Source organism: Bos indicus x Bos taurus, chromosome 2, assembly GCF_003369695.1.
Source record: "Bos indicus x Bos taurus breed Angus x Brahman F1 hybrid chromosome 2, Bos_hybrid_MaternalHap_v2.0, whole genome shotgun sequence".
Classification (NCBI taxonomy): Eukaryota; Metazoa; Chordata; class Mammalia; order Artiodactyla; family Bovidae; genus Bos; species Bos indicus x Bos taurus.
The window spans coordinates 115,566,121-115,592,645 of NC_040077.1; the positions used below are offsets into that span (position 1 = coordinate 115,566,121).

At 34.4% G+C, this 26,525-nt stretch overlaps 1 protein-coding gene across 7 annotated transcripts in view; it reads left to right on the plus strand.

Moving 5' to 3' along the window:
* The window catches only part of AGFG1 (ArfGAP with FG repeats 1), a 90,455-nt gene that overhangs the window by 51,483 nt on the left and 12,447 nt on the right, over positions 1-26,525 (plus strand). For 2 of the 7 annotated variants that reach the window (XM_027515167.1, XM_027515174.1), the window contains exons 3-11: positions 5,396-5,511; positions 8,904-9,066; positions 10,260-10,413; positions 15,639-15,758; positions 16,414-16,485; positions 17,599-17,808; positions 18,884-19,064; positions 21,672-21,751; positions 21,969-22,061. In XM_027515167.1, coding sequence (XP_027370968.1) covers positions 5,396-5,511; positions 8,904-9,066; positions 10,260-10,413; positions 15,639-15,758; positions 16,414-16,485; positions 17,599-17,808; positions 18,884-19,064; positions 21,672-21,751; positions 21,969-22,061 — 1,189 coding nt within the window. The remainder of the gene's footprint in view (positions 1-5,395; positions 5,512-8,903; positions 9,067-10,259; positions 10,414-15,638; positions 15,759-16,413; positions 16,486-17,598; positions 17,809-18,883; positions 19,065-21,671; positions 21,752-21,968; positions 22,062-26,525) is intronic. The other 5 variants (XM_027515190.1, XM_027515198.1, XM_027515207.1 and 2 more) reach the window with 3 other exon arrangements.

Genomic DNA, 26,525 nt, shown 5'->3' on the forward strand with positions numbered 1-26,525 from the left:
CTGTATTCTTAGATTTCAAGTGTAAGTGTCCTGTTTTCTGACCACCACTGCTCCTCTCTTCCCAGCTCATGCCCTCTAATTTCTGACTCCCAAGAGTTCTAGGATAACCTTTAAGACCTCCAGTCCACTGATGCTAAATTTCTTCGTTGTGCATCATTCTTACCATGTTTCCGTTTTTCTTAACCTAGCTTTGATTCCATGGTCTGTAGGTCTCTTGTTATAACCACTCCCTTAACACCTGTTGTATTTTACCTGATTAAAGCCAGCACTCTACCTACTTTGTACCTAAACAGCCAGATGAGCCTGGAGGAAAACACAAAACTGTTTTGACTAATTTCACTTTAAATACCTGTACCTTAAAACCTTAATGCTGTCTGATAGTTGTAGTTTATTCACGCTCTCATTATTCCTTCAACTCAGAAACCCTCTCTTTTCAGTTGAAGGTATTCATTATTTTACTCTTTAAAAAAAAAAAAAAAGCCAAAACAAACATGGAGAAAAGAGAACTTTGTGTGCAGCGTTTTGATTCCTGGGTGGCTCAGATGGTAAAGCGTCTGCTTGCAATGTGGGAGACCCGGGTTCGATCCCTGGGTTGGGAAGATCCTCTGGAGAAGGAAATGGCAACCCACTCCAGTACTCTTGCCTAGAAAATTCCATGGATGGAGGAGCCTGGTGGGCTACAGTCCATGGGGTCACAAAGAGTTGGACACGACTGAGCAACTTCACAATAGGTTCATGATCAGAAGATCTACAAACCTGAAATAGCAGTTTCCAGGAGAATGATAGGAGCAGAAGCCATTTTCAGGGATTAAAATGTGAATGGATCAAAAGGAGGTAGGACTGTGACATTTTCCCAGTTGTGTCTCTGGAATACTGTCTTTGTTTCATGAATCTCGCCCAAGAAAAGATTTAATGGCTAAGTAAATTTGAGAAATGCTGAAAACTATATATAGTATTCGTATGGAAGGAAGTTTCCATCTGCTGGCCTAGATTTTACTAAAGGCTTGTTTTTCAAACTTTGGCCTATTTCACAATCACTGGAAGGGCTTGCTAAGACAGATTGCTGCATACCACCTCCAGAGGTTCTGATTTCACAGGTCTTGGGTGGCTCTTAAAAATTTGCATTTATAAGTTTTTAGGTGATGCTGATGCTGCCAAGTCCAAGAGATTGGAGGATCCCATTTTGAGAGTCACTTCACTTGAATAAGAAATCAACTGCCATGAGTGGCAGGTATAGCTAGAATTTTGAGCAATACAGGAAGTAGCCTTTGCAGGGTAGCAGAGTCAGAAATAAGAGCTGACTAACAACAACGTCAGTGTCAAGGGATTCCCTGGTGGCTCAGGCAGTTAAGAGTCTGCCTGCAATGCGGGAGGCCCAGGTTCATTCCCTGGGTCCAGAAGATCCCCTGGAAAAGGAAATGGCAACCCACTCCCGTTTTCTTGCCTGGAAAATCCAGTGGATGGAGGAGCCTGTCCGATCTGCAAGGAGTCGGACACGACTGAGTGACCACACACAACAACATCATGGAGCTTTGATAGTAAGATAGCATGAATTTGTGGTGGACCGAGGCAGTGAGTTTTCATGATTTTGCCTACCAGTTTGACCTGTCAGGGAGAAAGAACAGACTCTCTGGCAGTTAGTATGAAATTTTGAGTGACTTGTGCATGCGTGCGTGCTAAGTCACTTTAGTTGTGTCCTACTCTTTGCGACGTTATGCACTACAGCCCGCCAGGCTCCTCTGTCCATGGTTTTCCCCAGGCAGGAATACTGGAGTGGGTTGCCATACCCTCCTTCAGGGGATCTTCCTGGCCCAGGTATCTCTTATGTCTCCTGCATTGGCAGGCTGATTCTTTACCACTATTGCCACCTGGGAAGCCCTGAGTGACAGGCTGCTAATTCAGGTATCTATAGAACTTGTCATCAGGCACTCTATCTTTGCTCTGTGTTACCATGTTGAATGCCAAGACAGTTAACTATATGATCTGTCTTTAACCCATTTCCTTTTTGTTTGTATTTTTATTATTTGCTATTCATTAATTGTTTTTAGTTTAAAAAACTGTATGCGTTAGTTAATAGGGGTTTTGGAATACAAAGACTAAATGTCATAAATTATCGTAAGCTAATGCTTTCAATTGCAGTTTAATAAGTCTTTGAGCAAATGTCTTGTTTTCTCACTTGGAAATTTTTTAAATAAAAGAATTAGGAGCTACCAGTTATTTCTTTATAAATGTAATTTTAAAGCCATAGAATTTAAAATTTTTAAATTACATTTTGGGAGAATCATTATAGGTTTCTTGTTGAGAAGAGTCTCGTGTGGACTTTTTAAAAAATATTAATTTTTTTGGTGTATACTTGACTTACAACACTGTGTTAGTTTCATGTATACAGTAAAATGATTCTATACACACACATACGTATTTTTCTTTTCTTAGATTCTTTTCTCACATAGATTGTCACAGAATATTGAGTAGAGTTCCCTGTGCTATACAGTAGATCCTTGTTGGTTATCGTGTATATAGTAGTGTGTGTGTCTTCATCCCAAGCTCCTGATTTTTTCCCCCTTCCCCTACAGTTTCCCCTTTGGTAACCATAAATTTGTTTTCAGTATCTGTAAGTCTGTTTTTGTTTTGTGAATAAATTCATTTACATCTTTTTTTAAAAATTAGATTCTACATATGAGTGATATCATATAATATTTGTCTTTCTCTGACTTACTTCACTTAGTATGATCATTTCTAGGTCCATCGATATTGCTGCAAATGGCATTATTTCATTCTTTGTGTGGCTGAATAGTGTCCCATTTTATACATATGCACCACATCTTCTTCATCCATTCCTCTGCTGATGGACACTGAAGTTGTTTCCATGTCTTCGCTATTGTAAACACTCCTGCAGTGAATATTGGGGTGCAGGTACCCTTTTGGATCCTTTTTTTTTTTTTTTTTAAGTAGCTAAGTATTTATTAGAGAAGCTGGTCCTCTAATAGGGTTTATATAGTACTTGCGGTGTAAGTTGCGTTACCATTCCTGAGTGTTTGCACTTCTTGGGCTTTTCCACGGAAATGTTTTTATAATAGACTGCCTTTGTGTTTGTTGTACTGCCTTAAGTAATGACTTTATAGTATTTGTATTGAGCCCAGAGTAGTAAGGAACCACAAGAAATGTTCTGAAACATGCTTGGGGTACATGGTAGGAGAGGAGAAGGGTGACTGCTTTTTTCCTGTCTTTATTTCTCCTGCATCTACTTCAGTGAGCATGCAAGTAAGCTAGAGAAGGATACTGCTTTTCCATCTCTGATTTCTCAAAATTTTGTTAAGCTTTGGAAGTTATATACTGTGTTCTTTTCACAGTGTTGTTCTTTAAAGTAATATAATTTTGGAAACTTGTGGACTTGTTTTTTAGAGCTTTACTGAGGAATAGTAATTATAATAAATTGTATATATTTAAAATGTACAATTTAATGAGCTTTGACATATGTGAACCATCATTATAGTAACATGATAACATACATTTTCATCATCCCCAAGAATATTGTTGTGCTCCTTCGTAGTGCATCCCCTGATCTGCATTCTGTCACCATAGATAAGTTTACATTTCCTCAAATTTTAAATGAATGGAATTACATAATATGTATACTATGCATGTATACATAACTATGTATACTTTGTTGTGGGGGGTTCTGATGTCTCTCAATCAGCATAACTGAGGGTATATTCACGTAGTTTCTTGTGTCAATAATTTGTTCATTTTTATTGCCAAATAAAGTATCTATATTGCCAAATATTCAAGTATCTAACTTGAATATTCGAAAATTATTAATTCACTTACCTGTTAATGGATATTGGGATTGTTTTCTGTTTGGAGTTAATGAAGCTTCTGTGAACATTTGTGTACAAATCTGAGCATGGACATGTACCTTTATATTTCTTGAGTTAAGTACTTATTTAGAAATGGGATGGTTGGGTTGCATGGTAGGTATATGTTTAACTTTTAAGAAACTGCCAACTATCTTCCAAACTGATTGTACCATTTTTACATTCCTGAGAGTTCTAGTTGTTCCACATTCTCACCAGCATATGATATGGCCAGTCATTTTTAATTTTTTTGGCTAGAACCTTTGTTATTTCAGAAATAAGCATTCTGTGTAGTTTGAGTTGGGTAGAGTAGTTATTTCTGGATTATCGTAATAAATACTTGTCAAAACACCAACTATTTCAATAATAATACACTTATTTATAAGAACGTCCAGAAATAACTGTTCTGTATCAAAAAACTTACTGGCACAAGAGAGTTAAACAATGATCTTTAGAGGAGAAAAGGAAAATTCTTCTAGGGGAAGCTTCATAAAGCATTTTCTCCATTACTTTTCTTTTTGGTGCGGGTCCTGGGGATCAAATGCAGGAACTTATGCTCCATTACATTTCTGATTGATATAGTTCATGAAAAAAGCCTCGCTTTGTCTTGGTTTAGTCTGTTTGGCCATTCTGGTGGTTTGTATGGGTGTCTGTGTAGTGGGGCTCAGTATTATTTTAATTTACATTTTCTACATGGCCTGTGATCTTGGGCTGCTTATTTGCCATCTGTATATCTTCTCTGATGAAGTGTCTGTTCAAATTTTCTATCCACTCTTCAACATATTGTAACTTCCTTTTATCAGTTGGTGGCTTGCCTTATCTGAAGAGCAACAGTTTTAAATTTTGATGAAGCACACTGTATCAACTTTTTTTGTACAGTTCTCTTTATACTTTGTATCCTATTTGAGTACTGCATCATTTTGTTTCTTTGAGTTTTACTAAAAAGTTAGATAATCTCTCTCATTTTTTAGCCATTGGGGGGGAAAAAGCATAGGAGGCAGTTATAAAGCTAGTCATAGCTGCCTTGTATTTTTCTTATATTATACTTTAAAAGCAAATTATATATGATTCTAGTACTTTTTATTTGTTTTTTGGTTGATTTTTAAACCTGTCAAGGATTTAAGAGATTGATTGATTGATCAATTAATTAAGAGATTAATTTGATCAAATTCCTTTGTTTTATGGGGTGAAGGAACTGAGGTTCATAAAGGTTACATGACTTTGCTAATGATTTACAGCTTATGATTATTCTAAGATCAAACAATCTGAGGTCCTCTTAGATCCCGTTTCACTATTTATTTCCCTTTGAGGAGCTGGTCTTTGTGATGCTGTTGATAAGACTTTATTGCATGCTATAACATTAAAATAAATTTAGTTCCTTCATTTGTTGCTTCTTCATTGCTCATTGTGATTAATATCCTATTGAAAGCAATATTATTAAAATTAAAGTAGGTTAGCTTTCTGAATGAATCTTAATTATCTCTTAAAATTTCATTAAGATGTTGAATTTAACTCTTTTGTTTTTGTAATTCTTTCCAAAGGTCTGTAAACAGATTTGGCTAGGATTATTTGATGATAGATCTTCAGCAATTCCAGACTTCAGGGATCCACAAAAAGTGAAAGAGTTCCTACAAGAAAAATATGAAAAGAAAAGATGGTGAGTGAATAGTTTCTATTTAGAGCAAAGGCTCCCCAGATTGCATTAATTATGGGTAAGATTAGTATAACAGGAAGGAAGGAAATAAGTAGGTAGACAGGAAATAAGGAAGTAGGTAGATACTCATTATACTTTGGCTTTTATTGGATTTGATTTCCAATAAAATGGAAATCATTCTGCTTTGTCGTAACTCATCTGTGCCTGGCAGTAGCCTTTTTGTCACCACCAGGCCTCTTACCTTTTTTTGGGAAGTCGGGGATTCTTCCTTCTAGACCTTTACTACCCCTGTTAGCTTCTCTAGACATTATAGTCATGTAAAACCTCCTTTCTTAAAAATCTTCCTTCGTTTAGCATGTGTTTCTTTAGTTTCTTTAATATAGTAAGCACTGCGCTAAAGCACTCATGAAGCAGTCTATTCACTTAATTGCAGGTTACAATAATTCTTTGCTCAAACTACCCACCCAAGAAGTCATTTTTCTACCTTGTTAAGAAGGAAGTGTTTATACTTTTTAAACTAGATCTGTCAGATGTTAATTTTTGAAAAGGAGTTAAAACAGATGTACGTGTGGCTAGTGAAGTGTTTTAAAGCAGAGCAAGGGTATATTCATAGAACTAATGTTCAGCTACTTTGAGCTCTTCATTTTAGCTGTATGAGAACAATTTAAGTCAGCTTACTAAGACTCATTAGTGATGAATTCTTGGTTATTTCTTTAGTGTGTGTATTTTAGTTTCAGTAGTGTGTATTTTCCTTCTTGAGAGGTTAAAAAGATGAGAGAGAATCATAAATAGAGGGATAATGAAGAAGTAATGGCCTCTTGTTTGCCAACTGTTCTAGTTGAGGGAATACTTGCTGTGGTTATGAGTGAGGTATCTCCACCTCCATTGGGTGAGCATAGTAGAAAGAAGTGGCTCTAATTTGTATGTTCTGTGAACTTTGTATTCTTACTGTTCTGTGGAGGAGACTAATTTTTGCCAGGGCCATATTCAGCATTACTAGAAACATTAGGTATGAATATAGAAGAAAAAATAACAGCAAGATTTTAGTTCAGGAAAGAAAAAAAAACTTGGAAGATGAGGTGATAGTAAAAACATGGTGCCATAAATAATTCTCTTAAAATGAGGCATATAATTATCTTTTTATCATTTTAGTTCTAAATTTCCAGACCTTTTATCCTGTAGTTAAGACCTTTCTCCTTGATAGCCTTGGCCTAATTTTTCATTTTCTCAAGTTTCACTTTTACCAGCTCAGAGTTAGTTTGAATAGAACTTAGCTGGGTTTTCAAATGCTTTACCTTCAGCTGATAAGAGGAAAGCGTGTGTGAATAAGAGTTGATAGAATTAAAACCGGAAGTCCCCTCTCTCTGCATTAGTGATAACAGCCACAAAATAAAATAATAAAAATTATTTATTCAGACCATAACCAAATAATTGTAAACCTCAAATAATTATTATAATTTGTGTTATCTTTTCTGTCCTGAGAAACAGAATAGTAATAAGAGTAAGATAAATACAAACTTCAGTTGGTGGGTAGGGGAGAGGGAGTGACAGCATTCAGGTAGGCTGGGACTTTTGCATTTTAAACTCATGTTCCTGCACACCTGTGACATGTACATAGTGGGTGGTACAGTGGGTTTGTAGTGTGACATAAGTGAAAGCGAAGTCGCTCAGTCGTGTCCAACTCTCTGTGACCCCATGGATGGAGGAGCCTACTAGGCTCCATGGTATTTTCCAGGCAAGAGTACTGGAGTGGGTTGCCATTTCCTTCTCTGCGACATAAGCATTATCCAAATGCAGTCTCCCTAAAAACCCTCAATGTGGGCAGCTACACTTAAGACATTGAGACTGGTGCTGTCATCTAAAGGGTTTTTGAAATTATTCTGTTAACAAGTTTTTGAGCTCATTTCCTATGCTGTACATGTTTAGTTAGCTTTTGTACTTGTAACTATATAAGCCTTTGAGCCAAAGATTCTTACCTGATTTTATGCTTTAAAAAGGCTTGGCTATTCTCAGAAATTGGCATCACTACTGATAAGCCAAACTATCGGAAAATGTAACTTCCTGTTTTCATCTCTTCCATATACTGAAAAAACTGAAGTTTTATTGTTTGTGATTGTTATATAATTTGATAATAGCCAAGACTTGTGTACCAGAACACTGTATAAGTACTTTGTAAATGTTAATTTGTTTATACCTCATAGTAACCATATTTTAGTGTTTTAGAAGAAAATTCGGAGGCACAGAGTGCTGAAGTTGTTTGCCCTGGGTTTCACATCTGTTGAGTGATGGAGCTAGGATTTGAACTCTGATTCTGGAGCATAGACAGAGGACCCTGGCGGGCTACAGTCCATGGGGTCGCAAAGAGTCAGACACAACTGAGCACACACGCACACACATGTGGAACACAGTAGAAAAACTCTGCTTTTCTGCTTCTCCCATCTGTGTGATATGGGGAAGGGAGGTAGTTAGAACCAAACCCAGAAATTCTGTGAGCAAGAGCTTTCAAAGAATGCCAGCCCTGGAGACAGCACTGCCAATATATGGGCATTGTATTCTCACTTCCCCTCTTTCTTTCCTTTATTCCTTTCACCCCATGAATCCTTACGTGACTGGAGTCAAACCTAAAAAACCTGTAAGGTCTTATGAACATCTTTCCGTGTCAAGACAGAGCAGCTGTGTATTATATAGAAACTAGCATAACCCTTCAAGCATTTTTCTCCTGATGAATTTTGGTTTATTGCTGTTTTTTTGAAATTTTCAAGAGTGCTGTGGTAACATACATTTATTTACACTTAACCCAATTATTGCCTAAGGATAGGTTACTGGAAATGGTACTTCTGGGGCACAGAGTATTTTAATAGAGAGTAACAAAATTTGTAAAGTTTATACTCAGACCAAATGCGTGTCATTTTAATTTAAATTTTTATTAGGTTAAAAATATTTTCATTTCTGTGTCTCTCTTGGTGAATGTCTTCTGTCCATTTAAAAATTCAGTAGTTAATCTTATTCTTATAGATTTGTAATAGACCTTTATATTTTGGGCTATTAACTGTAACATAAATATTTTTCCTTCCTTTTGCTCAGCTTTCAAATGTTATTTATGATTTTACAGTACTTGATGAACTACAAGTCTTTTTTTAAAAAAGCAGTTAATATTGTTATCTTAGAAAAACTGTAAGTAAATAATTGAAGCAAGTTTTGTGGTTGCTGTTTTATTACCTTTTCTCTGAATATTTTAATTAAGTGTACTCTTATGGTATCAATTCTTAGAGGGTTTTCAAATAAGATTAATAATGAAGCAGTCTTGTACAGAATTATAGAGTTAAGCTTTTTGAGCTTAGTATTCCCTACCTCTTCCTTAGTTAACTGCCTCCTCAACTTTTCATATGTTTTAGGTATGTCCCACCAGAACAAGCCAAAGTGGTGGCGTCAGTCCATGCATCTATTTCAGGGTCCTCTGCCAGTAGCACGAGCAGCACACCTGAGGTCAAACCACTGAAATCTCTTTTAGGAGATTCAGCACCAGCACTGCACTTAAATAAGGGCACACCTAGTCAGGTGAGTCATTTTTAAGTCTTTGTAGAAGCTTCTACGTGAGGAGGATTGAGTACAATGAATTTGGGAATTAAGACAGTTGCATAATGCTACTGGTATACCAGTAGCATTATGTCCTAATGGTTTATAATACCTTAAAAGATACTTGGTTAAGTGGTTGCAGTGTGTCTATTTTTGTGGGTTTTGCTATTGCGAATATGAGTTTGTAAAGGTATTCAGGAGCATTGTCATAGATGTAACATATAGTGGTAAAACATGAATCTGTGGTGACCATCAGAGTTACTTAAAACAGTATAGCCTTTGTGATATACTTTTACAGGAAAGGATTTTTCAAGCACAGAATTTTTTCCCCATCCTGATGGTGAAACATGTTTATCATTGAAATGTAGGTAGCTTTGCATTACATAACTTATTCTAAAAAACTGAGTAGACTGAAGTCTTTTCAGCAGTTGGTGTCTAGAGTTTATGCTTCTATAGTTCATGACAGTCAGATGAGTTATGACAAATCTGTTACTGTGTGGCATTATGTCTGTCTTACATAAGAATGATTCTGAAGCATGTTATTATTTGAATTAAATTCCGCCCTTTTAAAAAATGCATATACTAGGGCAGCTAGATAAATTGCTCCATTTTCACCAAAGCTTTGAGTAAAAAATGAAGAGAAGGGTAAAGTCAGTATATTGTACTCTTCCCTTGGATAAAAGATTTGTTCTGTGAAAGCCTTATCATCATACTCTGTTAGTAACAAGTCTGTTTTGTGTCTTGAGGTGTAACAACTACTGTAATTATACTTCATTGCTCTTGACTCTGTACTTAAAAGATAATTATGGGCATAGATGTTGAAAATTTGTGCTTTTCAGAAAACATGGCTCAGACAGTGAAAGTGTCTGCCTGCAATGCGGCAGACCCAGCTTCGATCTCTGGGTTGGGAAGACCCCCTGGAGAAGGAAATGGCAACCCACTCCAGTACTCTTGCCTGGAAAATCCCATGGACAAAGGAGCCTGGTAGGCTACAGTCCGTGGGATCGCAAAGAGTCGGACACGACTGAGCTTCTTCAATTTACCTTTTTTTATTCAAAACTCTAGGTAGATTATATAATCTTTGAACTGTTTTAAGTTTGGTGAATTGGAAGTAGTTTTATAAACGTTTAGCAAATCTAACTGGAAGCTCTTTGTAGTTAATATGTGGTTTATAGTCCCCTGTTGTAGGACGCTCCCAAGCGCAGCAGCAGGAAAAGAAGCAGTTTGACCTTTTAAGTGATCTTGGCTCAGACATCTTTGCTGCTCCAGCACCTCAGTCAACAGCTACAGCCAATTTTGCTAACTTTGCACATTTCAACAGTCACGCAGGTAAGTGTTTTTTCCTAGCAGCTGTTTCCAGTGTTTGAATAATCATCAAATTAAATGTGGAGCACTAAATTAAGAATTCGTTTGGTCATTTTGAAGCAGTTTTATTTGATAATTTGAGACATATTTTTGCATGTATGTATTTCACTCTTTTATAAACATGACAAAAGCCAGTACTTACTGAATTGGTTTCCTATTTGTATTTTGGGACTTACTTTACCTTCTTTTTACTCACCTGTGAAATTGTGATGCTCTCTGCCTTTTTTTTCCTTTCAGTTTCATGTCCTGGCTTATAGTTGGATAATAATGGTACAAATTATTTTATGTATATGTATCAAAAAATACGCTGTTTGAGATAATTTGGAAAATTATAGAAAACCTTCAGCCACATTTCTATCAAGCATTAAAGGAATTTTTGTTTTAAATATCAATAAAAACATTTTCTAAGACTATGCTACAGAAGGAAGTTGTGGTGTGATTTATGTATGTTTGTGTCTGTATGTGTTTACTTTAAAAAGAGATCCTAGGATGAAGATTTCGTTCAAGAGAGATTATACTGAGAAGGGTAAGAAATCAGGAAGCTTAAGTTGTTGGGACTGTGGTACATTTTCCATTTCTTATATTAGCCAAGTAGCAGAAGTCCAGGAGACTGAAAAGAATCTTTCCCCTTCATCCTCCAGGCGGGAAGCCAGTTGTTCTTCTCTGAGCAGACAGGAGCTCCAGCTCTCTGTTCTTACCTCTTGCTTTTTGAATGATGGTCAAAAGAGTTGGTGGAAGAATCAATGAATAGAGAGTGAAGCTTCTGTAACTTATGAATATTCTACTTATCTCAATTTTAGGCTTATTGAGATATAATTTGAAATGATAGATAGATAAGCTGCCAAACTCTTAGAAATTTTCAACTTACTTCATGTTCCATGTGTGTGTGTATGTTTGGTCTTTGAATGCAATTTGTGAATATTTGCAGGTCAGGGGATTAATGTTACACTTTTCTATGTAGCCATATTAGCAAAAAAAGAGACAAGTCAATGTACTCCACGGACTGATTTATACCATGATTACCCTTATGTTTTCAATAACTCCCTTAAAATGCTTTTTGAAAATAATTGTCATTATTTAATTGTGACATATAAATGTTAAAAAAATAGCAATGTATGATTTTATCAGATTGAAGATATTAAATATTGTTTGTCTTTTTTCCACATATGACAGAAATATAGTAGAGGACAGATATGTCTGTGAGGAAGTAGTTTAATAGGTCAGGTTGTCTGAGAGTAATAATTTTTTAGCCTAAAGTTCTTTTGTTTTTACAAAGGACCACTCAGATTACTCTTTTCTTACTTTATTTGATTCCAGGAGTGTAAAAAATATATATGGATATTTTAAGAAAAAGCTAATAAAATTAGTTATTTATTTTCCCTTCTAGTATAGTTGATGCCATCTTTTACTTTTTACCTTACGTAGTTTTTAAGTGTAAGCCAATGTCTTGGTTCAATCTGAAATATCTTTTCCCAGAACCTTTGTAAGCACTCTGAATTTTTACTTTTTCATATATGGTTTGCAGATTTAAATTCATTGATAGGTGAATTCTTGCCCTGAAATTCTCATGTCAAAAAAAAAAAATTGGGTGAAAACTTTCTCCTGAACTGATTGATGTGACAAATGGAACCTTTAATGGCAAACAGTAATTATTCAGATAAGCCAATCTGGCTAGCATTATTTTATAGGAAATCCTGTTCTTTTACAGACAATTTAATGGCTTAAAAACCAGAAGTCTTTACCCTTCTTCGTTTAAACATTCTGGCTGAGTTAGTGTGTGTGGATGTGTATCGATGATGGGGTCAGTATTATGTTCAGAAAAAGTCATCTTCTACGGAAATATACATGGCAGTTAGAAACATAATTTACTATGGAATGTAATAGTTATCTTACCTGGTAATAAACATATCACAAAAACTGTAAACTGTCACTGATTATTGTCACCTCTTATATGAGGGATGTCAAACTCAATCGCCTTGCCACCCATTTAACACAGATGAGTGGTGTAGTGCACTGTGGAAGGGACCACAGTGCCCCTTTCAGAGGCGGATGTTCTGTAATCTCCTGTTGCCACGTGGAAATGCGGGCTCAGGGTTCCTAATATATTGATTCTTTTAAGAGAAGCAAGAAATCTTGTTGAAATGCTCTCTTTAAATGTTAGGAATTGATGAAAATAATCTAAAATATTGTATAGATGGAATGAAGTCTGTTATCTGGATTTGATGAGAGTTGCTGGCTGCTATCCTCTGGTCTCTACATTTTTATTTTGTTTTTTCCTTTTACATGAGTCTGTATTGCTCACTGAAGTGTAAAGACATCTCTGGGCAAGATTCAGGCTCGTTGACTTAGTACCTTAAATTCTAAACTGAGTTGACCCTTTTGTACTTTTTGAATAAGAGTATATAAAAAGCATTCTTTACTATTTTGTCACATTCTTTTTAGTCTGGATTTCTTTGTGTAGAAGTTGTTTGAGGTTCTAGATAGTTTTTGTTTATTGTATTATCAGTGTTTAATTCCAAAGTTGTGTTTATCAGAGTTTCATTCCATAACACATAATTTTTAAAATGTACTGTAAAAAGTTGTTGAAAACAGTGAGTAGATTCAGTATCTACAAATAAGAACTGATAGAAGTATTACAAAATCCTGTTTTGTTGTAATGAATAGGTATTTGATCGTTTGGTGCTCTGGTTGGAAAATTATAGATATGATAAAATAGACTTGATTAGCAAAATGGATAGCATTGAACTAATTTTTTTCCTTATGTTTAAAGCATGTGAAATGTAAGTTTTTCCCATATGATGTTCTAAATATGTTAAATGTTCAGTATATATTATTATAGACTACATAGTCATATATATTTGAGATTATAAGCCACAAACTAGCTTAGGGACCCATTCCTTTTTCTACAAGGGACAGATGTATTTCATTTGTTGTTCTCAACCGAATAGCTAAGGGTTCCAAAAACTTGGAAACTTGCCTTTTGGAATATAATCTACTCTGAATTTGAGAACTTCGTATATCATGCTCTCTTTTCATTTGGTTTACAGTTGTATTATCTGTTTTCGCCTTAATAAACTTATTTGTCTTTTAGAATTTTCTTTGGATTAGCATTTTAAAGCTGATAAATTATTCATTTTTTTTATAAGTTGTAGAATCATAGTGTTGGTTTTATTGGTAGAGGCCATCTAATGAGTCTTCTCATATTGTTAGTAAGAATACCTGTAGCACCAGAACAATGAGGGACTAATCCAAGGGTTTACAATTTCTTATGTTAAGATGGAGTTGTTTGACTCTTACCTTAGATTCCCTTTTCACTAAACTGCACTTGCTTATGGTGTTGTCAGCAATGTGTCAGTAAACTGTGTTTAACCTTATATATAATTTAAACTGGTGTAGATACTTGTTTCAAAATATTTTTCAAGAAATTAATTAAAACATTTTTTAATCTATTAGTATTTTTTTATTATATGTATTTTGAGGAAAGTAAAATTTCAGCCTGTAAAGTTGAATTTTATCTTATTAAGTAAAAACAGACAAAATAATGTAGGGAGTCCAGAAAATACAGAATTTATGTTGTTAAGCAGTCTTTTAATTTAGGTACTTCTGTGTGGTATTTGAGGGCCAAGACAATTGGTTTTAAAAAGGTTTTCAAGAGCAAAGTGGGATAGCACTCCACATGTCAGAAGTGGTAGATTGGCACAGATGTGTAGGAAAAGGGGGTCTGATCTTCTTTATGTACATGTCCCCCTGCTCATTACCATACCCATTTAGATTAAAAAAAACAAAAAAACAAAAAAAGAGCAGTTACAGGAGATGCTGTAAGTTTTGCTGATTTTCTTCCTAGAATAATGTTTTACTTTGTTAATAGACAGTTTTTTTGCTTAGTGACTTCTTTTGGCTTGTTACCTCTGAGCCACCAGGGAAGCCCAAGTAGAGTACAGACTCACTGAAAAAGCTTGGCAAGTTCAGGACATGATATCTACCTGAAATCTCATTACTTCCATTGAACTAAAACACAGATTTTGTATGCACATGATATCATGTTGAACGAAATTACCACATGAAGATATATCTGGAATTTATTAACCTATTTATCGTGTTGACTTTGCTATAAGTATTTTGTATAAGGCTAAATATTCTTTACATGATTTTTTTTAATGGCTACATTATGTTCCATCGTGTGATTTTCCTTAATTAAGTAATCCCTAATTACTGGCCATTTGAGTTTCTAATTTTTCATTATTGTAAAAAATACATTGTTTAGCTATTAGAATTAGCTGTATGCTCATTTGTAGTAGTTTTACAAAAACTGCCTAGAAATAGAATTGCCTGCCAAGGTATTTAAAGTGGCTCACTCACTTTGTTGGACATCCTTTTCATTTTCATTCATCCATTTAGCATTCACTTTCCTGCATATCAACCACTTCTTATTCTTATCTTATCCTCTGTAAAAATCTTATCCAGCATCTGTTTTGGCCTTTAAAAAAGTCTTGTTTTACCTTACATATTAACTTTATAGAAGCCTAGGACTTTGCTGTTAGATTGGTTACCAGTTGGGAAAAGCCAGTTGGTCTTTTTCAGTAGGTTTGATGTGTATTTATGGTATAATTTTTACTAGTTTTTATTGTTTCTTAAGTTAATATGTGTTTTAAAATGACAGGCTAATACGAGTTTCTTCAGTTTATTTGATGATCATGTCCATCTTTTTGTATACTTGCTTTTTTTTTAAAGTATGCTATGATGTAACATAGTTGCAAGCTTAAAAACAACAAAAATTTTTAATGTAATCAAGCCATTTTCATATGATTCATGTAACTGGTGAATCACCATTTTAAATCTCAATTTTCCAAATGTATCCTGTATCCCACATCTCTCTGCTTTACTGAAACTTGTGTTATTTAGTGCTGTTAATTCAGAGATTCCTTTAATAGAGTCACTTTATAGTACTATTTGTGATGCCATTCAAAGGCTATTTGTGTACAAATTTATCATTGTACTGGATGCCCTTTGATGAATTGCTTGCGATTGGGTGAAATAAACATTTGTAGAACTTAAAATCTGATTTCTAAATGAATTTTCTTTAAGTTATGAAACATGGAAACTTTCATAAAATTCTCAAACTCATTTATCATATTTTTCATTTATAGTTTTCATATTCATTAACATGTATTATTCCTTACCATTTACAGCTCAGAATTCTGCAAATGCAGATTTTGCAAACTTTGATGCATTTGGACAGTCTAGTGGTTCGAGTAATTTTGGAGGTTTCCCCACAGCAAGTCACTCTTCTTTTCAGCCCCAAACTACAGGTAGAGCCTCTCCAGCATTATGATTAAATGTTTACTTTAAAAAATAGAATACAACTCTGTAGATATAGTTTTGGAAAATTATTCTAAACTTAAATTCTGTGATTATCTGGTTTTAAAATAGTTCTGTTTTACAAAGCTCTGGGGAAACCTGAAATCTTTATATTTTTCTTTATTTGTTTTTCTGGACACTAGTGTTTTGTCTAATTCACATTTGTTCTCCTTTTCCTGCACGTGAATCTTTCTTAAATTTCTTACACAAGGAGACATAAAAGTATTAATAGTTTTTTAGGTTCACAAAATACGTTTTGATTTAATTTAGGCTCTAAATAAAGGAAGCTAGTTAATTTACTTCCATAGAACTAAAAATGTAAGTAATTTTCAGGGCAACAAGCTTCAGAAAATAATTGGTTGAGTAGATTATTTAATAATCACTTTGGTAAACTTCAAATAGTTTTCTGTGCAGGAATTGGTCTTTAAACATTGAATACTTACCCATAAACTGTATTATTTTCAGAAACTCATTGAACCTTTGTTTAGATCTTTGGCTGATTGCTTTTCTTTCAACTTTTAACTCTGTATTGTCTTAAAGCCTTTTCTTTCAACTTTCTTTTTCTTTCTTTAAATTTCATCATTTACATAATTTCTGGCTGTCCAGCATTTAGAATGCTTTCATCTAGCTGCAGTTTTGGTGAATTTACTTCAGCTTTTCCTCTCCAGGCTTCCAACAGTAAGTTCTGTTGTCAAGTAGGCATCTTTTACTAATTTGTATGTTTAATGGTATATTTTATAGGTTTTTCAGTTATAGCATTTTAATCATCTTTTCATGATAATTCTCCATAAATTCACACTTTTACTCTCCTCACTATTGCTAAACTCGGAGAACACAATAGTGTACAGTAACAGTTGCTTTAATAATTGTTTTTATTAATTTGAAGTAACTTTCTTCATACAGATTTTAAAAACTTAGTATGTGCTTTGTTCACCAGTTCCTTTTAACAGATCACAGTCTTTTAAATACAGACATTATTTAGTTTTAATCAAAAACAAATAGAGTTTAATTTCTGTAAGACATGTATTTGTTTTAGAATGTATAAACAACTAATTGATGGAAATGTTGTTGCTTTTTTTTTTTTTTAATAAGGTGTAATCTTTCTGTTTCTGAAATGCCTTTAAGTGCGTGTTGCTCTCAGTTTAATCTATAACTGCATATACATGTTACTGCATATATATCTACTATCTTGATTACTGAAACTAATGTGTAGGTATAAAGAACAGTCAAAAGTATAGCATCAGAAGCATAGAATGAATATATACTGTTTTTTTAGTATTTTGGTAGTATGTTAGGGAAGGTTTAGAATATAGAACAGTCTTTAAAATCTTAGTATGATAAAATGTAATATTTATATTATTTATAATTATGTGCTCTTATTTTTTCCTTGAAATATATGTTAGCATAATTTTACTTGTAATTTAATTTGTAGTGTTGTGTGTACATTAAATTATTATGTGGAATTGAGTAGTAGCTCTTCAAGTACAATAAAACTGAGTAGCATGGAGACTCTCCTGTGAATTATTGTGTTCTTTCCGGGATAGGTAATTACACAATTACACATAGGAACTTGTTGACCTGTATGTTGTCAGGACCTTTGAAAATCTAGTTTTGCACATTGTGAATAGTCCTGTGTAGATGATTCAAGTTGAATGCCATTTGCCAGTTTTTACTTTTAAGATTTTAGGATTGCTTATAGGAAACTTAGTTTAGGAAGAAATGATCATATAATCTATCAAAGGATATTGGGCAAGTCTAGCAGTTTCAAGTTTTCTGTCTATTTTATTACAGGTGGAAGTGCTGGATCAGTAAATGCTAATTTTGCTCATTTTGATAACTTCCCCAAATCCTCCAGTGCTGATTTTGGAACCTTCAATACTTCCCAGAGTCATCAAACAGCTTCAGCTGTTAGTAAAGTTTCAGCAAACAAAGCTGGTCTACAGACTACAGACAAATATGCGGCACTTGCTAATTTAGACAATATCTTCAGTGCTGGGCAAGGTATCAAGCTTTAAAGAAAAGAATACAAATTTGTGTATTAAGCAGTCTTCTACATTTGGTTGTATTTATTAAATTATGAGGATGCTTTTCTTCATTGTGTATAGGTTTTATCTACATTAAATGTTCGTGACTATTTAGCACATTTTGCATCTGAAATAACCACACGGTAGAAAGCCTAGAAACTAGTTTGTAAACTTCTAGATTTAAAAGAAAATAATTGACAAAAATTTAATTTTGTCTTAGCATGCTTTATTGTTCTAAAGGCCAAAAAGGCCAAGAGATGACTAGAGGATTATTTGGTGGTTTCTATGATGTATTAATTGTGAACTATTTTCTATGACTATTTTAGTATTTATTTAAATACTAAATACTAAATGCAGTGTATTTTTATACCCAGTTATGGTCGTAAGGCTAGTATTTTTGCCTCTCAAAGTGCATAGTGTAGTAAGAAGAACAGCTGGGGTCTGCTTTCAGACTGGATTCTGCATCCTGATCTCTGAGCATGATTTCTCATCTCCCCTCCAAGAGTAATAGAAATAGCATTCGACTTAAAAAGTTGTGTCGTATGTGTTACTGCATGAGTGGTATTTAGAACAGCGTCTGGCGCATAGTAAGTGTCACTTATTACTTATTACTCTTACTTATCTTAGTACTATCTCTTAATTTTTTTGTAAACAACCCTGGGAAGATGATATTGTTAATAGATTGAGTTCACATAGATCCAGCATTAAATGAGTGTATATGTGTGCTTGATTGAGTTGTCCCCATCTTGCAGATTTAATGTAGCACTTTGAGAATTTCCTTAATATAACCTAGACATGTCATTGGTACTGGGTCTTAGTTTTTATTTCAGACAGAGTACTTAATTTTTTACAGAGCGGAATGTATAGCACTAAACTTGTCCAGTATTTTATGGAGTATTTATTTATTAGGTAAGACTCTAGAATCATGTCCATTTATTTGCTAAGCTCCAAATCAGTTTTAAATTCACACATCATGGCAAATGCTGTTGGTAAGTTGAAAGGATAAGCGTAAGTTAAAGTCTTTGATTTAATTTGTTTTTGTTTGTTCATAGGTGGTGATCAGGGTAGTGGGTTTGGGACCACAGGTAAAGCTCCTGTTGGTTCTGTGGTTTCAGTTCCCAGTCAGTCAAGTGCATCTTCAGACAAGTATGCAGCCCTGGCAGAACTGGACAGTGTTTTCAGCTCTGCTGCCACCTCCAGTAACGCATATACTTCCACAAGTAATGCTAGCAGGTAGCTTGTCATTGTCTTGTGTTTTGTATTTGAAACTTTTTTTCAACTTTGAATAATAGTGTTGTTAAGTAATCACTATTTGGGGCTTAATCTAAAAGATTCTTGAATATTTTCCTAAGTTTGAAGAAAGTTACAAGTTTACATTTTTTAATTAAAATATACTTCTTGAGTAATTACCATAGGGGATTTACCATCGTTTTATATTTTTTATTTAATCAAAAGCACCTTTTCTCCTTGAATGCTGAAATGTAATTTAGAGTATATACACATCTTGAAATGGATGTGGTAAATTGTTAAATACAAATTTAATTATACTCAGAGAATCCATTTACAGAATTACTTACTTTTAAGGTACAGTTCTTAGTCATGAAGATTAAACACTGAAAGTAACATGTTGTAGCCTGAGTTGTAAGTAAAGTTTTAGAAAGATTTGCACCAGAACCCAAAATTAGTCCTATATCTTTTCTGTCTTACTGGTATTTATAAATAGGTGTATCTGTTACAGTGTTTGTATATGTCTGGTGTAGGGAGTTCTTGGCAGAAGAGAGTCTACCACATTTTAAAAACATTTGATCTTTAAAAACTCTAGTTTTTTGACTTCTTTTTGGGTCAAGGAAGCAGACCCAGAAGTATAGGTAACTTATCTGTACAATGTCTTACCCTTGATTTTCCATTCCTATAGATTGTCTCTTTTATCCGAGTAACTTTTTTTTCCCTTTTAGCACCTTTTCCAGAAAAAAATGATAGAATTGCAACACTAGTTAGTTGGGCTTATTCTCCAGGAACAAATTTTCTGTGTGGCAGATGGGAAAAATTGAATCCAAAGAATAAAATTCAGAGTGTTTCTGTATATTTGCTTTACTAATATTGACTACATTAGACGTAAAAAATAGTGAACTATAGCGAGGTGGCCATAAAGTCTGGAAACACAGGTATATGTAATGAAATGGTTTATTGGTATTACATTATAATCATAAATGGTCCCCAGAGTATAACACATGGAATATTTGAAGTAGCTAAGACCCATTCCAAAGGTCTGTGAGGTTAAAACTAAATTCAGAATAATTCGGAGTGGTTGTTTGTGTTTTCATTAATTGACGTTTGTATTGATGGTATAGAAACTCTTAATAGGTAAGACTTGATTGTGACTTAGCATTGAATTATGGCTCCAGTGCCAAGCTGTACAAGCAGTCATCTAATAGTCATTCCTTGCTACCACACATTCAGTTTTAATTAGGAATATTTTTGATTCAGTTTTTATTATGAATATGCCTGATGAAGCAGTGTAAAGGAATTTGATTTTATTAAGTCTAGACCCTTAAACATGTCTTAATTTGCTGTGTATTGAAGTATGGTATGCATCAAGTAGTTCTGCTGTATACTGAAGTATAAAGCTGTCTTGAGGAAAATCAACTTGTATGGTTTTTTGAGTTGTGGAATGAACCAGCTACTTGTTTTATGGAACACCATTTTTTTCTTGGAAGTATGATTGCTAAACAAACCATGGTTATTCAGATTTGGATATTTGTTAGACATTTTTTCAAAAATAAAATTTTAAGTCTGTCAATTTAGGGAAAACAATGGCTAAAATACACACTCTCTCAAGCAACTAAGTAGAATTTTGGAAAATTCATTAGCCACCATGAGCTTAATATTAATCTTCCTATTGCTTTTTTGATGAGATGGATGGTGATATTAATGATTGTTGTTTTTTTATTTTGCATAAGGAAATATATTGACATTTTGAAGATTGGCATCAAGTATTTTCCAAATGATACAAAAGTAGTAAAAGATTCATTTAAAGTGTAAGATAGACTACTGGATGTTACTTTAAGAGAGTACATCAAAGTTCATTGATAGGGTTTCAGATTCCATATCACAGCTGTTGTCAAGTCGCGAAGTTATGTCCAACTTTGAAACCACATGTACTGCAGCATGCCAGGCTTCCGTGTCCTTCACCTGTCTCCAGGAGTTTGCTCAAACTCATGTCCATTGTGCTGATGATGCTATCCAACCATCTCATCCTCTGTCCTTCCCTTCTCCTCTGTACAGATATGAGAGTTGGACCATTTTGCAGCTAACCTTTAGGAAACTGTAACTGTTGTTTTTGGAATGATATCAAGCAAGATATACATAGTTATCTGGAAAAGGTGTTAAAATTCTCCTGTTTTGTTCAACCGTGATGCCACGTGAGGCCAGTTTTCTCTCCATAATGCACCAAGCTAAACAACATATCACAACAGATTGATCATCTATTAAGCCAGCCATTAAAGACATTTGTAAAAGTATCAGATACGAATGGCTTTATTGTTATTTTCAAATGAATTAAAAATTCTTAAATTTCTGTTTTAATTGATGCACTATATATTGGTAGTTATAGCATCTTGAAGCTCTTTGGGGTTCTCATTTTTTTTAGAATATAAATGAATTCTAAGACTTAAAAGTTTGAGAGCTGAATAAAAAAAACAAAACAAAAAGGTTGAGAGCTGATGTGATACATGATATGTTCAATATTATTTTTTCCATATTTTATGGCAACCCTGTTATTAGATTACCTTTGCTCTTTTCCCCTCTCAAAATATGAATTCTTTCAATACTTGTTTTCAGTAATGTTTTTGGAACAGTGCCAGTGGGTGCTTCTGCACAGACACAGCCTGCGTCTTCAAGTGTGCCTGCTCCATTTGGAGGTATGTGTTTCTGGTATACATATTGGTTTTTATATGGAGTCCAAATATATGTATACATTGTATTGCATTTTCTTAGGGATACCAGAAGATGATCAAAGCACCAGTTTATTATCAGAAAGCTCTAATTTTCTATCTTCATAAATATATGAACAAATACTTTAAGTAATTGAATACAAATGCATTAGGATTTTATAGTGTATCTTATAATTTTTTAAAGCTACACCTTCCACAAATCCATTTGTTGCTGCTGCTGGTCCTTCTGTGGCATCTTCTACAAATCCATTTCAGACCAATGCCAGAGGAGCGACAGGTAAGAAATGTAAATTACAGAACACTAAACTTTGGGAAAGGTATATACCGCAAAGACACTATGTGAAGAACATTAGAAAATAAGGTTCCTTTCTTACCGAAGTGACTGTGAAGTGGATTAGTTTCGTCTTTGAAAACATATGCTAGCTGAAAGTTTATAGAATCCTATAACCTAATAGTTGAAAATGGACCATGGAAGTTACCTAGCACCCACCACTGAAAGATTTTACTTTTTAGGTGTGGAATCAAGCATAGAGATGAGAGTTAAAGCCTTGACTTCACACTGCCAGTTCATGACAGAGGTGGTACTTGAACATTATAATTCTGACTTATTTGTTGACTAGGTTTCACAATTATTGATTATAACTCAATTGAAAAAATGTGTCAGTTTTTTTCCTTTGCTTGGGATTGCAAGGAATGGATGGATTTTATTATTGATACATGAGATCTTGATAATGAGGAATTTTTCCAGTGTGTATCTCTTTTAGGGTTGTTAACATTTTTGAGGGGGTTGTTGAAACTGGTTTAATTTGGGATATAATAATTTGAATATTTTCTCTTTTTATAATTTTTTTTAAAAATCCTCTTTATCCTTCCCCCTCTTTTTTCTATTTGATTCATATTGTAAGCTAGCCACGTATTTCTTATATTTTGCCTCTTTGATTTTTGTCTTATTACCCTGAACACCAGAGATATTTGCCAGTACCTTGGAATGTTGGCAGGTGCATGTGGTATGACCCAGTACCCATTAAGCTGAATTTGTCCATTTTTAGATTTAGATAACTTTAGAACTAAAGCCTTAAGGTTGACTTATAGCATATGTTGATGGGATATTTTGAGAGAGTAAGGTGCTTTACATCACAATAAATTTGCACCATTAAGAATTACTAATTACTAGCACATCTTTTTGTCATTGGCAAGGTTGAGAACTGTAATATTGGAAGTTTGAACCATAACTTCCATTTTCATATAATGTCTTCATTCATAATCTGTTGCTATCTCACAGAATGTATGTTATATAAGTATTTGAATTTTGCACATAATTTGTAATGATTTATTTTCATTCAAATACATATAAATACACTATGCTTAAACACAATCAGTGATTATTTCAGATTTCTGTTGTGTTTTGGACAAAATATACTATTCATCACTAATGATGTATATAATATTTCTGTTTCTGAGCATATTATTTTGACTTCATGGAATGAATTTTTAAAATGTCTAATGATATGGTATTTTGTACATTGTCTCATTTAGTCCTCTTAACTCTCATCAGATGTTTTAATCACTCTTACAGCTGAGATGACTGAGGCTCAGGGAAGTTAAGTGTATATGTTTTGGATAGAGCCAGATCTGTGTTCAAATCCTGGTTTAGCATTTACTCTAAAAATGCTTTCTGTATATTATTTTTTTAATGAATGGAGAAAAAGTGATAGGAAAATACATTATTTGCAGTAATAATAATAACTGTTGAGATGTTTATAGCTATTATAACCCCATTTGACAACTGAAGGATGGAAACATATTATACCTTGATCATGCTGATCTAACTCCTCTGAACTTTATTGTCTTTTTCTATAGAATGTGAACAGTATTCTCTATCAGGGATATTGTGAGAATTAGATGATGGAGATCACCTTGCATCGTCTTTGCGTTACTGTATATAGTTGGGGTGTGTGTGTGTGTGTTTAGTCACTCAATTGTGTCTGACTCTTTTTGACCCTATGGACTGTAGCCTGCCAGGCTCCTCTGTCAATGGAATTCTCCAGGCAAGAATACTATAGTTGTCATGGCCTCTTCCAAGGGATCTTCCCAACCCAGGAATTGAAGCTGCGTTTCTTACATCTCTTGCATTGGCAGGCAGGTTCTTTACCACTAGTGCCACTTGGGAAGCCCATGTACTTGGTAAATCATTCCTGTTATTTTTCTTTTGTGATTGTACCTCCAGACTGGTTCTGTTTATTAGAGTTGAGGATTATCACCCCCACACCCGCTGTTATTTAGAGTACAAAAGTCCTTAAAGTTAAGGTTCTATATAAGATGTGAAATAATGTAAAGTGTACAAATTATATCTTAAAAAGCTTGTTCAGATAATATAAAGTAGTTTTAATATTAGTCTAAGCAAAATTTATTGAAAGGTGAATCTAGTATGTCCACAAATTTTTATTTCAAGGTAAAATATCTTTTCTCTTGTAAACCATTTTGATTTATCACATTGGTCATCTTATTGAATTGACTGAGTCAAAGTAAGTGTTAACTATGTAATGTGTTTCTGTTGAAGCTGAAATATAAACAACACTTTGACAAATACACTATGCTTAAGTACTTTCAGTGTTTTATATCATCAAACTTAATATTAGTTCTTTAGGAAATATGTTTTGTTGTTCTCATATATTAGTATTGTTAAATTCCATTTGAGGTAGCTTTTGAAAGAGGTGTTAAATAATAGTTCTATGCAAACTATTTAGAAAGTTTTGCTGATACATTTCTTTGTTAAAATGCACATCTTAACAATAATTTTTTTTCCTGCATTTAATAGCTTTTGGGCCTTCTTTTACCACATTATATAGAAACCTTCAAAAGGCTGGCCAATGTGGCCTAAGGCTTTTTTTTTTTTTAGGATTCTGTAATATTTAGCATTCTATTTTTCTAGAGCCCTTGAACCCTTTAATTAATAAAGTTAATATAATTTTATAGTTTTCAGTTATTAGGACATTCTCTTAAAACTCTTAAATCTCTCCTTTGCCCCTGAATGAGTACCCTTTATTTTCTGATATTCATTGAATGAATGAATGATTTTAAACGTGTCTCATTTACCACCCCCTGCCCCAAGAAATAAACTTGTAGAAATGTAGAACCAAAAGAACCATGGTAGCATCTAGCCAAGCATCGCCATTTTATTATTTAGGTGGAGGCCAATTAGATGGATTTGCCTGATTAACCAATGACTAGTATTAATTAGTCAGTGGCACCCCACTCCAGTACTCTTGCCTGGAAAATCCCATGGATGGAGGAGCCTGGTGGGCTGCAGTCCATGCGGTTGCTAAGAGTCGGACACGACTGAGCTACTTCACTTTCACTTTTCACTTTCATGCATTGGAGAAGGAAATGGCAACCCACTCCAGTGTTCTTGCCTGGAGAATCCCAGGGACATGGGAGCCTGGTGGGATGCCGTCTGTGGGGTCACATAGAGTCGGACACGACTGAAGCGACTTAGCAGCAGCAGCAGTATTAGTCCCAGAGTGCTTCTATCTAAATCAGCACTATTTCCACTGGTGCCACTCATTTCACTTACAGGAAAGTAAATGAAATATATGTCCACACAAGAACTTGTATTACAAGTATTTACAGCAGCATTATTCCTAGTAGTCAAAGGTGGAAATGGTCTTGGCTCAACTGAGGTGGCTCAGTGGTAATCCGCCTGCAGTGCAAGAGATGGGGATTTGATCCCTGGGTCAGGAAGATCCCCTGGAGTTGGAAATGGCAACCCACTCCAGTATTCTTGTCTGAGAAATCCCATGGACAGAGAAGCCTAGCAGGCTCCAGTTCATGGGGTCTCCAAAGAGTTGGACACAACTGAACACGGAAACATCCCAGGTGAACATCCACTGATGAATGGATAAAGCAAATGTGTATAGCTGTACAGTGGAGTTTTTTTGATAATAAAAAGTGAAAAGTAATGATATGTACTGATACATGGTACAGCATTGATGCATCTAGAAAACAGCAGGGAAAATAAAGGATGCTAGTCACAAAATGTCATATAATGTGTGATTCTATTTATAACCTGTCCAGAATAATGGACAAACCTATAGAGACAGAAAGGAGATGGGGCAAAATGGAGAGCTGATAGGTGTGGAATTTCTTTTAGTGAGAGGTGTGTGAAAATGTTCTAAAATTAAATTGTGATGATGGTTGTACACCTGGTGAATGTGTTTTTTAAAAAGAACAAAACACTGAATTTTACCCTTTAAGTTGACAAATTGTATGATACATGAATTATATCTCAAAAAGCTTGTTAAAAAGAAGTCTAAAATATTTTGATAGCAGCCCAGAACTAGGCATCAGTGTTACAGATTGAGTATTGCAATTACTACTAGTTAACAATCATTGTTGACTAAAAGTCAGGTTTTGCCAAAGCGTATTATGTAGAACACGTCTCCTGAGGTGATGTTATCACAGTGCTTCGTGGAAAGGGGTTCTGTGCCCAAAAGCATATGGGAAGTGCTGAGTTAATAACACAAAGTTGAACCAGTATTATTAATGCACGATTTCTCAGAGCTTGTAACATGCTCTAAGAAAGGAGATAAACATAAAGTGACCAAGCCTGTTTATCACAGAATCCTTCTACCTCAGTCAACCTTTTGTTGAATTTATAAGAAGCTATAAACAGCATCTTTTAAGTTAGCAAGAAAAAAGAACAGATTCATTGAATATTTACTCTTTAGTACTTTTAATCACA